This window comes from Ptiloglossa arizonensis, chromosome 1, assembly GCF_051014685.1.
Source record: "Ptiloglossa arizonensis isolate GNS036 chromosome 1, iyPtiAriz1_principal, whole genome shotgun sequence".
NCBI lineage: Eukaryota > Metazoa > Arthropoda > Insecta > Hymenoptera > Colletidae > Ptiloglossa > Ptiloglossa arizonensis.
The window spans coordinates 29,041,861-29,059,724 of NC_135048.1; the positions used below are offsets into that span (position 1 = coordinate 29,041,861).

The 17,864-nt window shown below is 42.5% G+C and overlaps 2 protein-coding genes across 5 annotated transcripts in view; both read left to right on the plus strand.

Annotated features, from left to right (window-relative positions):
• Positions 1-17,864, plus strand: part of Lmpt (four and a half LIM domains protein limpet) — a 226,708-nt gene that overhangs the window by 103,799 nt on the left and 105,045 nt on the right. Inside the window, exon 1 of one of the 4 annotated variants that reach the window (XM_076321156.1) lies at positions 15,965-16,212. The exons of the other annotated variants lie outside the window; for them this stretch is intronic. Within the exon in view, the coding sequence (XP_076177271.1) occupies positions 15,980-16,212 (233 nt within the window). The 5' untranslated portion in view covers positions 15,965-15,979. Of the gene's footprint in view, positions 1-15,964; positions 16,213-17,864 lie in introns of those variants that run through there. 4 annotated transcript variants of the gene reach the window in all.
• LOC143151805 (uncharacterized) lies at positions 13,525-15,842 on the plus strand. The gene is made up of 2 exons (XM_076321244.1): positions 13,525-14,793; positions 15,752-15,842. The coding sequence occupies exons 1-2, from the start codon at positions 14,456-14,458 to the stop codon at positions 15,840-15,842; spliced, it is 429 nt and encodes a 142-aa protein (XP_076177359.1). The 5' UTR covers positions 13,525-14,455.

Sequence of the window (17,864 nt, forward strand, 5' to 3'; positions counted from 1 at the left end):
TACTCGCGCCGCGAGATCGTATCGAGGGCCTCGATCGCGTCGGTACTCGCGCACACCAGCGTTCAGATACTGAGACATGCGTTGCGCTCGCGTTCCACGCCGAGCCGCGCGCGTAATCGCGCCGCGTCGTCGCTCTGTCGTCGCGCGGGAATGCAGCGCGTGGGCGAGGAAAGCACGCGAGGGATTTGAATTCTCGGTAAAAGCACGTCCTCCTCGACTTACACGGCTTTTCTCCGCGGAGTTTCCGTTACCTCTGGGCTAACGAGCCGCGGGGCGTTCGATTTGTGTCGCGAGTCGGACGCAGAGTCGAAGATTTCGATGGTAGAAGTATTAGACTGTAGAAGTGTTCGAATATAGCAGTATTTGAGTAATTGCGTATTCGAGTGTTCGAATAATTTAGTATTCGAGTGTTCGAATAATTTAGTATTCGAGTGTTCGAATAATTTAGTATTCGAGTGTTCGAATAATTTAGTATTCGAGTGTTCGAATAATTTAGTATTCGAGTAATTGCGTATTCGAGTGTTCGAATAATTTAGTATTCGAGTAATTGCGTATTCGAGTGTTCGAATAATTTAATATTTAAATATGGGAGTGCTCGAATAATTTAGTATTGAAATATGGGAGTGCTCGAATAATTTAATATTCAAATATGGGAGTGTTCGAATAATTGAGTACTCGAGTATAGGAGTATTTGAATAATTGAGTATTCGAGTACAGGGGTGTTCGAATAATTGAGTACCCGAGTATAGGAGTATTTGAATAATTGAGTATTCGAATATAGGAGCCTTAGAATAATTGGGTGTTCAAATACAAGGGTATTCGAATGCATTCGAATGTATAATGTATTCGAATATTCGTCGTATTCAAACATTCGAATACACGAGTACTCGATCGCTCGAGTATTTGATTACTCGAGTACTTAAATACTCGAGTATTAGGATTACATTCTCCGAATATATTCGAATGAATATTCAAATATCAGAATACACAATTACTCGATCGCTCGAGTATTTGATTATTCGAGTACTTGAACACTCGAGTGTTAGGATTACAGTCTCCGAATATATTCGAATGAATATTCAAACATCCGAATACACGACTACTCGATCGCTCGTGTATTTGATTATTCGAGTACTCGAATACTCGAATACTCGAGTACTAGGATTACATTCTCCGAATATATTCGAATGAATATTCAAACATCCGAATACACGACTACTCGATCGCTCGTGTATTTGATTATTCGATTACTCGAATACTCGAGTGTCAGAAACGCATTCTCCGAATATATTCGAATACAGAAAGTTTCCAAGAACGACTCTAAGTGAACTTCCCCAACCTGGACAACGTCCCCCTTATCTTCGTGTTATCGTCTGTTAGGCGTTGCCGAAGTTTCCGAATTAGCTTTTTCCATTACGTTCGACGTGCGTGCACGCTGTACATAAACCGAATCGCGGTTCTAACGAGCATATTTAATAAACATCGCGATTCTATCCGTAATGCTCACATCACGAATTCGTCGATGGGACTTTCTCGCTTCTCACCGGACGATAACACTGCAAATAAATTCTTTTTTCCCGCGTATTCCGCCATCTTTGAATCATAACGAGCTTTCGAATTCCACGAATTCTATCCCCTTTGAAATTTTTTCGCATTTACCCTCATCGAGGAATAGTTAATCGCCTCCGTTGGATCGAAAGGCGTCAAAAAAATCCCATTGCAGAGTGTCTTCGAGATTTTCATTAACACCGCGATTGAGCAACGGTGAACGTTCAGTAACAGCATCGGCAGATCTGATAAATTATTCCCATTAAATAAATCGAAAGACTCCCAACCGCGCGCGCGGTCTCGTAGGCGTTCATTCACTCGACGATGATATTTTCTACATACCGATTGCGACACGTCCGCGAGACCGATTGTTTTGCCACACCGCGTAGAACCGCGACATTTCTCCGAATCGTTGCATCGTTATCGAGTCCGAAACCGATCGCGCGCTGGTCGCACGAAGATCGACGAATACGTTTTTAAAACACGTCCACCTGCCATTGTTATTGCCTCACCAAGCTGCGAACGCCTGACTTTCGATGGACTATGGATGTACACTCCCATTCGAAAGTATCGGGACGCAATGGGTACTGGTGGAAAATATAAGATTGGATTATTGTTAATGTGTAGAGATGGAGAATGTAATTGTTATTGTTAGTGGTGGGTGCTGTAATTATTTTTGGAGTCTTTACCGATTATGAAGCTGTTTGGGTGCGTAGGGTGTTAGAATGTACACTTTGTGTTGAAAGTATGGGGATACTTGTGAGAAGTGAAACAAATATGAAAAATCATTGTATCGGTGTTAATTTTTAGAATTATTGTTGCCGATACGATGCCACGAGAGTGACAGAAACGAACGAGATAGAATCGATGATTAAATTTCACACCAGCAGGTGACTCGATACTTTTGGCAGGGAGTGTATGTTTATTGGCCCGATAGTATCTCGGAGGGATGATAAAAAGCACAAATTTTTTTCCGACTATTTCGAGCAATTCACTCATCGTAAAAACTCTCAACGTTCCGTCACCGTGCTTATTTTATTCATAAAAGAATCTTGTGTAAATACAGGGTGTCGTGAAAGAAACGTTACCATTTTTCTTCGAATAATTTTTTTCATCAATGAAATTGATCGTTCAGGATTCGTGACTATTAAATGAAAATTGAGATTGAGACCACGATTTGTTCAAGTTTTTACAAGATTTGTGCTATTTGACACATTGTCTCTGCGTTATGGTTTATGGGAAATGTTTCTTCATTATTGCCAATAATGGACGTTACCATTTTGTTTCGAATAATTTTTTCAATCAATAAAATTGATCGTTCAGGATTCGTGGCTATAGTTTATGGGAAATGTTTCTTCATTATTGTCAATAATGGACGTTCTATTGCGCTATTCTAGGGATTGTATGGTTCATTTCGAGTAAAACAAAAAAAAGTGGAACTGTTCCACTGAGATTGAAAAATGAGAAGTTATTTTCCAATCTGACGTAACGATGGTTTTTAAAACGGTAGAGGCTTCCTCTGCTCGCAGTGGCTGTTTTACGGTCGAAAAACATAAAACGGTTCACGGCTACTCCGATCCGATAGACCCTTTTCACAAAAGTGCCTGTTCTGCTCGTGAGTACGTGCCATGAACGGACGCATTATACTCCGAAGCAGCGATCGAATCATCGACTGGCGAGCAACGTCGAGAGTCCGCGGCCGATCAGCTGGCAATAAGAACGTCTCCCAGAATGTTAAAAAAGGCGGTACGTTGGGAATTTTTCCCTCGAGTACCATCAGCAATAATTTTTTCAAACTTTCCACAGTTATTTACACGTATTTCGAGAAAACGCATATATTTTTTTTGGTAGAAAATATCGATTAGGGAACAACAGGGAGTGTATATCGATAAGCTGATAATATTGTCCGAAAAATCTGACGAAACTATGGAACACTTCTTAATCAATTTCGATCGACAGAAATTTCATTGATACAATATTCTAACATCGCAGCCAATTAGCTCGGTACTACCCGCGACGAAGAATTATCGTTCGTCGCGAGTAATAACGATTACCAGGTCTCACCACGTGGAGGTTGCTGCGAGCGGAGACCCTGAGGGAGATAGAGGGAATCGAAGTTCTATCGATCTCCCTCGACGCGCAATACAAACGAAATTATCAAACCGGGAAGATGGAAGGAATCAAAGTTCCGTCGATCTTCTCGTTCAGTTCTGCCGAGCAATTACATTCTGGTAAAAACGAGGCAAAAATGGGAAAGACGCGACGCGTACCGTGTAGTTGGTCCTACTAGGTCGATCCCGTTTCTCCTCGGTGGGCCCGATTAACGAGGAAATGCGCGATGCCTCCAGTCCTCTAGAGGAGGAGTGCCCCATTACTCCCAACTCCGCAGTCAGAAGCACACGCAAAGTGCGAACTTGACTCACGGAGGATTACAAAGAGAGGGTCTTATCCTGGAGGCTTCCGCAGGGACCGGCATGGATACCTGCCCCTGTGTTCGCTTCATGTTCACTCGAGAAGCGGACGCACCAGGAGCGACGGCGATTGACCGTTCGGACAACCTACACGGCCGGTCACTTGCTTATGCAACGAGTAGAGGTGACCGGACCGAGGACCGATGAAGCGAGCAAAATTAAGCTAAGGATCGGATAATTGCTAGGCAGAGCATATGGATTCGTACACAATACAAACGAAGTTACCAAACCGCAGAAATCGGAGGAATCAAAGTTCCTTCGATCTCCTGGTTTAATTCTGTCGAGCAATTACACCGCGGAGAAAATGAGGCAAAATTGGGAAAGACGCGACGTGAACGGTGAAGTTGGTCCTACTAGGTCTGTCCCGTTTCCCCTCAGTGGGTCCGATTCGAGAGAAAACGAGCGACGCCAACCACTCCTCTTCAGAGGAAGAGTGCCCCGTTTCTCTCAACTCCGTGTCAGCACACGCAGACCGTGGACCCGACTGTTGAAGTTTTACGAAGAGAGGGTCTTACTCCGGAGGCTTCCGCAGGGACTGGCAAAAATGCCTGCTCCTGCGTTCGCAACATGCCCTCTCTCGAAGCGGACACACCAGAAGAGACTGCGATAGACCGTTCGGACCAGCTACACGGCCGGTCACTTGCTTATGCAACAAGCAGGGGTGACCGGTTTGAGAAACGAGGAACGAGAAAAAATAAGTTAATTATTCGATAATTGCTCGGCAGAGCACAGAGATTCGTACACGGTGGCCTTAAAACTAACTTAGTTTTGGTCTAATTTAGTCAGTCTAATAAACTATCCCACGGAGCATCTTCGTTCTTCGTTCTTCGTTTTCGGATGTGCCTACTTGAGAGAAAGTTAAAGACAAGGAACGATAGAAAATAGAAACGATAGAAACGGGATAGACCCAGTAGGACCAACTCCACGGATCGCGTCGCGTCTTTCCCAATTTTGCCTCATTTTCTCCACAGTGTAATTGTTCGACAGAATTAAACCAGGAGATCGAAGGAACTTTAATTCCTCCGATTTCTGCGGTTTGGTAACTTCGTTTGTATTGTACGTCGAAGTAGATCGATGGATTTTTACCTCCGTGTACGAATCCATGTGCTCTGCCGAGTAATTATCCGATCTTTGGCTTAATTTTGCTCGCTTCCTCGTTCCTCGGTCCGGTCACCTCTGCTCGTTGCATATGCAAGTGACCGGCCGTGTAGGTGGTCCGAACGGTCAGTCGTCGTTGCTCCTGGTGCGTCCGCTTCTCGAGTGAACATGAAGCGAACACAGGGGCAGGTATCCATGCCGGTCCCTGCGGAAGCCTCCAGGATAAGACCCTCTCTTTGTAATCCTCCGTGAGTCAGGTCCGCGCTTTGCGTGTGCTCCTGACTGCGGAGTTGGGAGAAATGGGGCACTCCTCCTCTAGAGGATTGGAGGCGTCGCGCATTTCCTCTTTAATCGGGCCCATCGAGGGGAAACGGGATCGACCTGGTAGGACCAACTACACGGTATGCGTCGCGTCTTTCCCAATTGTGCCTCGTTTTTACCAGAATGTAATTGCTCGGCAGAACTAAACGAGAAGTTCGAAGGAACTTTCATTCCTTCCATCTTCCCGGTTTGGTAATTTCGTTTGTATTGCGCGTCGAGGGAGATCGATGGAACTTCGATTCCCTCTATCTCCCTCCGGGTCTCCGCTCGCAGCAACCTCCACGCGGTGAGACCTGGTAATCGCTATTACTCGCGACGAACGATAATTCTTCGTCGCGGGTAGTACCGAGCTAATTGGCTGCGATGTTAGAATATTGTATCAATGAAATTTCTGTCGATCGACACTGATTAAGAAGTGCTTCGTAGTTTCTGGTGATTGGTATCCACAGAAATATATGAGGAAACAAGTACAAAAAGAATTAAAAAGAACCTGAAGTATTGAAAAGGACAGTCAAACGTTAGTTACATAAATTGGATGACCCGTTGAACCTTTCTTTCGGCGTTGGTTATGCATAACCACGGCCCTGTTGATTCGAAACGAGCGAACAGCGGAATACATCATGGTAAACCTCTGTACACGTGTTACTGAAGAATATTTTCTCGGCTTGCTCGAAATTTAAGTCGTTCTGACACTTCTGTCGAGCAGTTCCTTCTTTGGAAGTGTCTACAGAATGGGATTGGGGGTAGGGTTTTCGTACTGGATAAAGAACTTTTCGTAAAAGTACAATAACGATGTAGAAAAACTATATTAATCGATACTTTTCAAACTCTGACGTTAATTTGTAAAATTTTTCATCGAAGTACTATTATCAGTAGCTTTCTCAAAGTTTCCACACTTATTTACACGTATTTCGAAAAAACACATATCTTGTTTCGTTCAGGAATATCTATTTACCGAAGAAATATATCTAACCGGAAGAGTTTACGTTCGAGCTTTTATGTATTAGTCGTTAAATATTCCCGAAGAATTTATTGGCACGTAGGATTATTTATTACTCGTTAAGCATCGTTGTCGGACCGTATCTGCCAATTCTGGGGACGTCGGTTACAGCAAAAAGCTTATTTTCAAAAGCTGGCGATATTATACTCGTTAATTCTAACTGTATTATCATAGGACCATCTGCAACATTCGCTATATTTAAATTTACTATTAGACGACCGGTTGATAATCCATTTCACTACCGAGTTTCTGGTCAATTCTTACTTCACGACATTTGCTAAAATTGCTTCAAAAGGTAAACATTTTTTTATTTCTTACTCTAAGTTTCAAATCTAACGATACTCTTACTTTCGCTCATAAATAAATAAAAATTCTTGCAACTTAATATTTTTCCCTACCATACTATCCTCTTCTAAACAAATAAAAACATTACTCCTAAAACTGCTCCAAAAATCAAACCCTACTCTTTCTCCAAATAAACAAAAATCTTCTCTACAATCTTCCAAATCATATTCCTCGCCCTTTTTCAATACATTTCTTTTGGTTTCTCTTTATGCAATATCATCGATGTTAATTTCGACAAAAAAATCCAACCCTACTTCTTCTCCAAATAAACAAAAATTTTCCCTTACAATCTTCCAAACCATATTCCTCGCCCTTTTTCAATACATTTCTTTTGGTTTCTCTTTATCCAATATCGAAAAAATCCAATCCTACTCCTTCTCCAAATAAACAAATACCTTCCCCTATAATCTTCCAAATCAAATTCCCCTCCCTTTCTCAGTCCACATTTTTCAATCCCTCTTTATCCAACATTATCGACGCTAATTTCAACAAAAAAAACCAACCCTACCTATTCTCCAAATAAATAAATATCTTCCCCTAAAATCTTTCAAACCATATCCCTCTCCCTTTCTCAGTCCAAATTTTTCAATCCCTCTTTATCCAACATCAACGCTAATTTCAACAAAAAAAACCCATTCCTACCCATTCTCCAAATAAACAAATACCTTCCCCTAAAATTTCCAAATCCTAGTTTCGACAAAAACATTCCAACCCTACACCTTCTCCAAATAAACAAAAATCTTCCCCTAAAATCTTCCAAACAATATTCCCCTCCCTTTCTCAATCCAAATTTTTCAATCCCTCTTTATCCAACATCATCAACGCTAATTTCGACAAAAATACCTAACCTTACACCTTCTCCAAATAAACAAATACCTTCCCCTAAAATCTTCCAAATCCTAGTTTCGACAAAAAAATCCAACCCTACACCTTCTCAAAATAAACAAATACCTTCCCCTAAAATTTTCCAAACCATATCCCTCTCCCTTTCTCAGTCCACATTTTTCAATCCCTCTTTATCCAACATCATCAACGCTAATTTCGACAAAAAAATCCAACCCTACTCCTTCTCCAAATAAACAAATAGCTTCCCCTAAAATCTTCCAAACCATATTCCCCTCCCTTTCTTAGTCCATATTTTTCAATCCCTCTTTATCCATCATCGACGTTAATTTCAATAAAAAAACCAAACCCTACCCATTCTCCAAATAAACAAACATCATCCCCTACGATCTCAGTCCACACATTTCGATCGCACTTTATCCAACACGATCGACTCCAATTTCGACCAACGACTCCGGATTATATAGTATAGATTCGTTCACCGAGAGGAATCGAGGATCCTCGGGAGCACACAGTCCCGGCGATTCCGTTCTCGAGCGAGTCTTGCATTACATTCCTTCTCTCCCGGACGTGCGTGCGAGTGCGTGCGCGCAGGCGTCTTTGTCGCCGGTCGGCGATCGGGCTCGGTCGAGCGCTCGGCTAAATTTAGAGTATGATCGACCGGTTGTTCGCGCTATCGGGACAAATAACCCGGCGATAAAGTCATTCACGGCGTACGCGAGCGGGCCGTGTCGCGGGGCACCGAACGCCCTGGCGTCGTCGCGCTGTCGAATTTAATATTACTCTTTTTCTCTTCTTTTCTTCTTTTTTCTTTTCTTCTCTCTCTCTGTCTCTCTCTCATCGTCACCGTAGCCCTCTTGCTCGCCCCTCTCGTACCGGGCGCGTTCGCGCGGAAACGGCCCTACTCGGCGTGTGTTCGCGCGGTTTCTTTCGTTCGCGGAGATTCTTTCGATGCGCCACTCGGCTCAGTACGAGAGAGATCGTCCGCGAATCGTGTCGCGTTTCCACGTGGGCGAGCACGCGCGCGCGCGCGAACCTCTTGCCTCGACAATGGGCGCCAAGTGGGAAAGCTCGAGACACGGGTACCGTGGCTTTGGAAACGACGAGCATTTCGCTTACGGCAGTCGGTGAGTCGTATCGGGGCACCTTCACGAGCCACTTCGTCGCTAGGATAGATCGTTTCTCGGTTAGAAGGAACGTCGAGTGCGTTTCGACGCATCGATTTGGGTTAGAGTCGATAGGATTTCGAGTAGCTTCCATAGATCGATTTTATTTTTCGTCGTACTCGGGAGAATACGGTGTAAGTTTTTTGTCCAAGCTAGGATCACGATAGAGACGGTGAGATTACATGAGATTACATGCAGAGTTAGGAACGTAGAGTCCATCTTCTTCAGAGGTAGTTGCGGTGTACTTATCTGGGTGGGTAGATATTTTGGATCATGTTGTCAGAAAGTAAAGTATTTTGAAAATTATTTACGATGTATGAGTGTACAAGATTAACTGATGGCAGTTTGCAGAGTTAGGAACGTAGGGTCCATCTTCTTCAGAGGTAGTTGCGGTGTACTTATCTGTGTGGGTAGATATTTTGGATCGTGTTGTCAGAAAGTAAAGTATTTTGAAAATTATTTAGGATGTACGAGTGTAGGTAACTAGTGTGTCCATTTATATATGGGTACATATTTTAGGTTATGTTGTAACTTGAAAAGTAGTCGCGATGTATCTGTCTATATGAGTACACATTTTGGATCCTGTAGTCAGAAAGTAAAGTATTTTGAAAATTATTTACGATGTATGAGTGTACAAGATTAACTGATGGCAGTTTGCAGAGTTAGGAACGTAGGGTCCATCTTCTTGAGAGGTAGTTGCGGTGTACTTATCTGTATGGGTAGATATTTCGAATTGTGATGTTAGAAAGTAATGTATAGCTTCTTGAAAATTGTTTATGATACACTTATTTGTCCTAGTGTATATTTAGGAATGTGGAAGTAGAGTGTATATTTTTGAAAATTATTCATAGTGTCCATTTATATATGGGTACATATTTCAGGTTATGTTGTAACTTGAAAAGTAGTCACGATGTATCTGTCTACATGAGTACATATTTTGAATCGTATTATCAGAAAGTAATGTATATTCTTTTGAAAATTATTTATGATGCACTTATTTATACGAGTGTATATTCAGGAATATGGAAATAGAGTGTATCTTTTTGAAAATTATTCATAGTGTGTCCATTTATATATGGGTACATATTTCAGGTTATGTTGTAACTTGAAAAGTAGTCACGATGTATTTGTCTACATAAGTACATATTTTGAATCGTATTATCAGAAAGTAAAGTATACCTTTTTTATAATTATTTACGATGCACTCATTTGTGCAAAGTATACTTATTCGTACGAGTGTATATTTTGAAATATGGAAGTAGAGTGTATCTTTTTGAAAACTATCCATAGTGTGCACATTTACACGAGTACATATTACGAATCATATTATTAGGAAGTAAAATAAACTTTTTTGAAAATTATCCATGGTGTGTATACGAGTAGATACTTAGAACTATGGTATAGAAAAGTAAAGCACATCTTGATAATCATCCAAGGTGCCCAAGGTTATCCATTGCACGAATAACATATTTGCATAGCGATACATGTTCATCGTTGCTTAGTCACCTTACGAAGGTTGACTAACGCATATCGATGGTGCAATATTTCGAATAACGGTGTTAGGAAGTTCTTGGAAATCATCTATCGTACGAATACTTTCTTATTTGAACAAGGATACATATAAAATACACGAACAGCGAATTGTTGCTTAGTCACCTTCCGAAGATGTTGACTAACGCGTATCGATTGTGCAATATTTCGAATTCCGATGTTAAGTAGTAAAATCCACCTTCGTGAAAATTATCCACGGTGTGCCCATCCATCGCACAAACACTTCCTCGCTTCTCGAGTCAAAGTTTCAAACGTTTTGTACAAAACAAATTTCTTATCACTAACCCAATTGAAGCATAACCCCGTAATATATCATTTAAACGAATCCACGCCCGATAATTACTCTTCTCTGCGGAATAAAAATGTTTTTCAAGGAAAATATTCCTCTGAGTCCTTCTATAATTCTTCTACACTTTTAGAACACTTTAGATTTTCAGTAACTATCCAAATACATCTGAAACGTGTTCGTAAAATCGATAAAAAATGTCAAAAATTATAGAGAGAAGGGACAAAATAATTTACCAATATAATTAATTCTCCGTTTAAATATAATCGTCGTTATGTATCGTGAACAAAAGCGAGCAAAGTTGTTGACAATCGAGTAACTTTACAAAGAAATTCCAAACAGTTCGAGTTGACCTTTATAGCGGTTCCAACGTTAAACAGTAACTCGTTGTGTACCTGTGGACGTAATAAAATTTCTTTCAAACCCTCTGTAAATCATCGACAGTTTGTACAGAGCGAGATTCGGTTTACAGAACGATCGGGGCGCTATTGGCCCGAAAGTCGAAGGTTCGTTGAGCTGTGTTGGGGGCAACGTGTTTGCGTTGTGTCACGCACCGACTTGCAAATCCCCTGGCAGTCGGCCATCTCCGTAATGGAGCAAGTTTCTCCGCGGTTACAACAAATAAACACGTCATGGCGTTTGCGACAGGATCGACGTGGACGTTCCACATCGAATCGTGTGTGTATTTGTATGCATGTATGTATGTATGTATGTATGTATGTATGTAGCCCCCACCCCCTCGGTTCCAAGCGATCGTCACGCCCTCTGTTACGATTCATGCTCCCCGACTCGCGTCGATCGAAAGTCACGACACCCTTCACGAGCGAGAGAAGAAAAAAAAAAAAAAAGAAAAAGAAATGGCCGTGCTTGGAAATTCCACCCACAACCGGCCGCGCGAAGCTCGACAATTAGATTAGGAAAGTGAACAGTAGGGATTCCCCCGCGTCTGAGAAACCCGACAGGTGGTATCGTTTCTCTCGTTACTTATTCACGTCACGTGACTCTTTAATTAAAGTCTTAACATATTTCGTTGCCTGTTTATTGCACGACGAGGTCACTTCAGGCCGTTGTTATACTTCGAGCGCGATCGATCAAGGTAAACATTCCGATTGTGAATAATTCAACAGCGTTCGGGAACAGGATTCGGGACTTTGAGGTTAGGAACTCGCCAATTGGCGAGACAAGGTTCTGATGTTTGAATTTTACACAATTTTCTATGTGTAAAAATAATGGATCGTCTCACAAATTTTTCTTTTACGCTGTTTTAATAGCAAAATCTTTTTTTTATATTTCTCTTGAATTATAATACGAAAATTGTCGATAGGAATAACATACTTTACGCCAGTAAAGTACTTATAGTACTTACTCCTCCCTCGCCAGTTGGGGAGACAAAGTTCTGATACTAGAATTTTATATAATTTTCTATCCATAATGTAAAAATAACGGATGATCTCACTAATTTTTCTTTTGCGCTGTTTTAATAGTAAGATAATTTTTTCCTATTTCTCTTGAATTATAATACGAAAATAATCGATACGAATGATATATTGGATCGTTCGGAAAGTCATTTCGTTCTCCAAAATGAAGAATATATAATTTAATAAAATATTTATACACTCTGAAAAAATCGTGATTCATTCTCATAAAAAAAAAAAAAAAAAACGAAATGACTTTCCGAATAACCTAACATTTTACGCGAAGAATATTTAAATTCTTAAGGGAGAAGTAATCTAGATTTACAAGTGTGCGATAGTGCAACATGAACGCAACTCTCGGTATTATTTGTAAAATTAAAAATTCCCTAGAATCTTTCAAAAATTCAATTACCCATAAAATTGTAACTGTCAACTCTGGTTCAAGCACCAGAAGTTACAAGAGTCCTCTGTGCAATCTTCTTCCTTCCACTTCGTAGCAAAGGGGGTTAACCCATTCCACTCGAGAGACGATCCCCGATCGCCACTTAATTCGTTATTCTTTCTCCAATTCGGAAAACCATCGTAGTTTGAAATTAAAATTAAAATTCAATCGCTCCTTTCTTGCAATATGTAAATACACGTATACGAAACATTAAATCGAAAATGTCCCGTTGTAAATTAATTACACGATTTAAAAAATTTCATCGAGGTGCTAGTTTCTGGTAGCGCGAAGGGTTAATAAACCGACGAATAAAATATTCTCGTCAACAGTCACTCGGTGCACACTGTATAAAATCAGTCAGCACTTGTGTGCCCCGCAAACGATGTTCTCCGATTCGTCGAAGGTGAAACCTAACGCGGTTGAACGTAACCAATGGTAACTAAACTTCTGGAATCACAAAAAAGAAAAGAAAGAGAAAAAAAAACATGAAAAACAAAATGAAAGAAAAAACAGCAAAGAGAGTCGTCCGAGGGGAACGAGTGGAAAGAACTGCGCGTGCGCACGCGCGATAAAGAGCTTTCGAGAATCCGATTGTATGTAAATGCAACGTTGAACGTCCTTGCGATCGTGCCGGTTTCAAGGGACGATCGCGACGCTCCGCCCGAGGCCGGAGATAACGAGGTTATTCATACGTGATAATCCTTATCGGTGTTCTCCGCCGCCGGCATTGTAGTTTCAGTCGTTCTCGGTGCTCCCGTGTAGAAGCCGCGCGCTCGTACCGCGAGCGGGTGTTTCGCATCGGTGAAGTGTCGTTGCGAATTTCTTCGCGTGGATCGGGCCCGTGTACGATTGATCATCGTCGAAGAAACGATTCGCGATCGGTAACCGTAAACAACCGAACGAGGATAAGATCTTCGAACTCTCGATTGAATTTACGAGACGAGGCGGTCGGTGTGGGGAGTGGGGGCGGCGAGAAGGCGAGGGGGCGGTGCGAGGGTGAGGGGGCGGTGCGAGGGCGAGGGGGGAACGGTAGAGGGGGGAGAGAGCGATTAGAGGCGAGGCTCGCAGCTGCCGGAGAGAGTCAAAGTCCGATTCAATGTCGAGCAACAAGGTTTCCTCGTCAATTGGCGAACGAGGAGCCCGCTCGATCGTTTCGGTTCGCGTCCACGGTTTCTGCGCCACGAGTCCTCGAGATTAGAGGCTCTCGTGCGCTGGTGTAACACCACGAATGGCTGCCAGGGCGACGCGAGCGATGCACGTGACGCGCAACTCGAGCACGTTAACCCGGAGTCGATTGTTCGCGTTACTTCGATACGGGCTTTTGAGTCGATGACTCGGACCCGAGGAACGCGATCGAACACTCGAATTGTTGGCGTTTGTTCCGAGAGAGTCGGCTCCGGGTAGAACTTTGCAGAATGTTCTCGAATGTATTGTAATTTACGAGCCGGTAACGCGGAATAAAGAAGCTCGACGGACGTCCAGAGCGTAATATTTCGAAACTAGATAATGGAAAGTGTTGCAATCGTGTGTTGCAATCGTCTTGGTGATGAAATCAATTAGTGGTACAGAGTCTAGAGTTGGAAGTATAAAACGAAGCGGTGCGTAAGCGTCGTTTTACTGTCTACGTCGTTAATGTTTCCGATGTAAAGAGTTGTACGAAATTACTCGAATCTATGATTATTTAAATCGTATCGTACGAGGTTAAGTTAGTAGCAGTCTTTAAAATATAGAAGAAACAAGTGTTCTCGTACTATTCTTAAAATAAATACATTCGTAATTTTGACTTACATCACTAGTCAATTGAGGGGCTTGAATACAAAATTACGGGAACATATTCTAAACAAAGTGTTTGTATTTCGCTTACTTCGAACTGAATCAACTCGGTTTCGAAATCGACAGAACGTAATAGACGCGATTGACGACCAGAGACTTGTACCGTAGGTCTCTGAGTGAGATCAAAGCGCGCGCGATGTTTAGCGAACCGGTGACGCGCGAACGAAGACTTTTACCTTTGAACACGGAGTGTCGACGACACGGAGATCTGGTAATATCGCGGAGCTACACCGGTGCACGTAATGGAAACCACCGAACGAAGGTCGCGGCTTCTGTTCTCAAGCGGAACGCGACGTGTCGCACGGATGACGACGACTGGCAGCCAGTCGAAACTCGCGAATCGTCGCGGAAGGTGGCTATCACCTACGGTGTTTTCCGAAAAACGATCACCTTGAAAAATACGATCACGAAAAACTTAAATCTCTGTGCCTCGCGACGTCAAAATCGACTGGATGGACAGAATCTCTTCTCGAGGTCTCTCCGTGGCTCTTCCTGGGTCTCCCTGGCTCTCTCTAAGTCTTTTTAGCTCTCCCTAGCTCTCCCTAGCTCTCCCTGTCTCTCCTTGGCCATCCCCGACTCTCCTTGACTCTCCTTGACTCTCCTTGACTTTCCTCGGCTCTCCCTGTCTCTTTCTGGCTCTCCCTGGGTCTCTCTGACTTTCTCTGGTTCTCCTTAGCTCTCCCTGGGTCTCTCTGTCTTTCCTTGGCTCTCCCTGTCTCTCCCTGTCTCTCCCTGTCTCTCCTTGTCTCTCCCTGTATCTTCCTGTCTTTCTCTATCTCTCTCTGTCTCTCCCTATCTCTCCCTGTCTCTCCCTGTCTCTTCCTGTCTTTCCCTGTCTCTCCTTGTCTCTCCCTGTCTCTCCCTGTTTCTCCTTGTCTCTCCCTGTGTCTTCCTGTCTTTCTCTATCTCTCTCTGTCTCTCCCTGTCTCTCCCTGTCTCTCCCTGTCTCTCCTTGCTCTCCCAGTCTCTCTCTGTCTCTTTCTGTCTCTCCCTGTCTCTCCTTGACTCTCCTTGTCTCTCCCTGCCTCTCCCTGTCTCTCCTTGACTCTTCCTGTCTCTCCCTGCCTCTCCCTGGCTCTCTCTGGCTCACCCAGGGTGTTTCCACTGAATCCAGCGGTCGCAGATCGATCGGTGCTCCGAAACGAAAGCTCTCGTGCTTTCGTTGTGGAGCGTACGTCGAGTCCACGGGTCCGAGGTTTCCGCGGGGCAAGACTCGGTGGACTTTCGATCATTAGAACCGCAGCTGCGTGCAGTTTCTCCCGAGTTGTTGCCGTGGCTTCGTTTCGCGGCGAAACGATCGCGTCACGTGCGTCACGCGCTCGGTTAGCCTCCGCGAACGAGACACCCCCGGTACACACCGACAGATATCCATAACAGTATTAACTTTAATTCGATTTGAACGACCGCGATGGATTCGTGGGGACGTCTGTAGAGTGGCGCAGAGCTGGCGTCATTCGGTCGCGTTTTGGTTACAGTGTTGGCCGCGCCGCGCGTACGTTTCGCGAACTATCCGTGAACGCTGAAATCCACGAACCGTTCTCGTTATCTTTGTTCACCAGGGTCCCGATAAGCGTCACGGTGATTGCGGAGAAACGGTGTTGTTTCGTTTCGAGTATCGTTGTCGTGCGTGCGTTCGCTGTGAGTGCGCATCTGTATCGCGATGGTTTGGGACGACGGGCTGTCAGTGAAGGGATTGGCGGAGATGAGGAAGAAAACACCGCGATTTCCCTCGAGGGAACGGAATTTCGCGATGAGGAGACGAGGAGTACGAAGAGCGTTCTCGTTGAGCCTAGGCAGCATGTCACCGATCGCTGGTCTGCCACCTGACATACAGGAGGAGGAACGCACCGACTGCACCCTCGACGACTCCTCCAGCGATAACGTTTGCAGACTGTAAGGGTGCTTGATAAAAGTGTAAAGGGATTCGTGGGTGGGTACGGATCTGCGATGATTCTTGCGATGAGAGTTGCTTGACATGATTTTCTGGGGGGGGGCGGGAAACGCAGAAATGTTCGTAGGGTCGGTATTTTACCGATATCAGAGTCGACAAATTGGACAGGAACCTTTATTTTTATCGGTACTGTTGGACAGTGATACGAATATCAAGATACTGGTATATTACCGGGCGAGGAATACAATTTCACGAGTACCGATAGGGTTATATAGGATTTAAGAAGGGATTAAAGGGGAAAGGTATTCGTAATTGTTGATAACACACTGAACATGGAAGGTATCACGTTGATTGGAGACTGTTTATCGAATTTTTTGTACACGAATGTACCAGGACTCCGGTGAATTAAATATTCGGTGAATATGATTTGAATACCTGATTATTCGTGTACAGTTATTCGAATTTTTGACTATTCAAACATCATTGTTCGGAAATTGAATGAAAATAAAGTGTGGAAAGATTGATAAACTTGATTTACATTTCATATTACACTATTCGAATAGAACATTCTAGATATTCGAATAGAATATTCAAGTATTTAAATAATTCAGTAGTATTTGAATAGTATTCAAATGGTCTAATGGTGCAATAGTATTTGAATAGTATTCAAATGGTCTAATGGTGCAATAGTATTTGAATAGTATTCAAATGGTCTAATGGTGCAATAGTATTTGAATAGTATTCAAATGGTCTAATGGTGCAATAGTATTTGAATAGTATTCAAATGGTCTAATGGTGCAATAGTATTTGAATAGTATTCAAATGGTCTAATGGTGCAATAGTATTTGAATAGTATTCAAATTGTCTAATGGTGCAATAGTATTTGAGTAGTATTCAAATTGTCTAATGGTGCAATAGTATTTGAGTAGTATTCAAATGGTCTAATGGTGCAATAGTATTTGAATAGTATTCAAATGGTCTAATGGTGCAATAGTATTTGAATAGTATTCAAATGGTCTAATGGTGCAATAGTATTTGAATAGTATTCAAATGGTCTAATGGTGCAATAGTATTTGAATAGTATTCAAATGGTCTAATGGTGCAACAGTATTTGAATAGTATTCAAATGGTCTAATGGTGCAATAGTATTTGAATAGTATTCAAATGGTCTAATGGTGCAATAGTATTTGAATAGTATTCAAATGGTCTAATGGTGCAACAGTATTTGTATAGTATTCAAATGGTCTAATGGTGCAATAGTATTTGAATAGTATTCAAATGGTCTAATGGTGCAATAGTATTTGAATAGTATTCAAATGGTCTAATGGTGCAATAGTATTTGAATAGTATTCAAATAGTCAAGTGTACTTGACTAGTAGCACTTGAATAGTACCCTATTTAATTACCGAAGTGTTCGTAAATTCAAATACGACCCAAATTCGATAAATCCTCGATTTAGAACACTCGGAACGAATTATCATCGGAACTGTTCTCCGTCGTTTCGTCGATTCAACGACATCATTAAGGAAACCCTGGGGTCGGGAACAAAGACAATGATTTGTCAGCTTTTCACGGTCCTATATACTCCCTCCACGAATATCTACATTGTCTAATGTAACGTATACGTTTTCTCGACCGTACCAAATCCTCTTCG

Excerpts from the sequence above, each read along its gene's own strand:
- LOC143151805 (XM_076321244.1), top strand. The coding sequence starts at position 14,456 with ATGTTTAGCGAACCGGTGACGCGCGAACGAAGACTTTTACCTTTGAAC. Across the intron at positions 14,794-15,751 it reads GGACAGAATCTCTTCTCGAG|AGTGGCGCAGAGCTGGCGTC; the intron begins GTCTCTCCGTGG and ends GGACGTCTGTAG.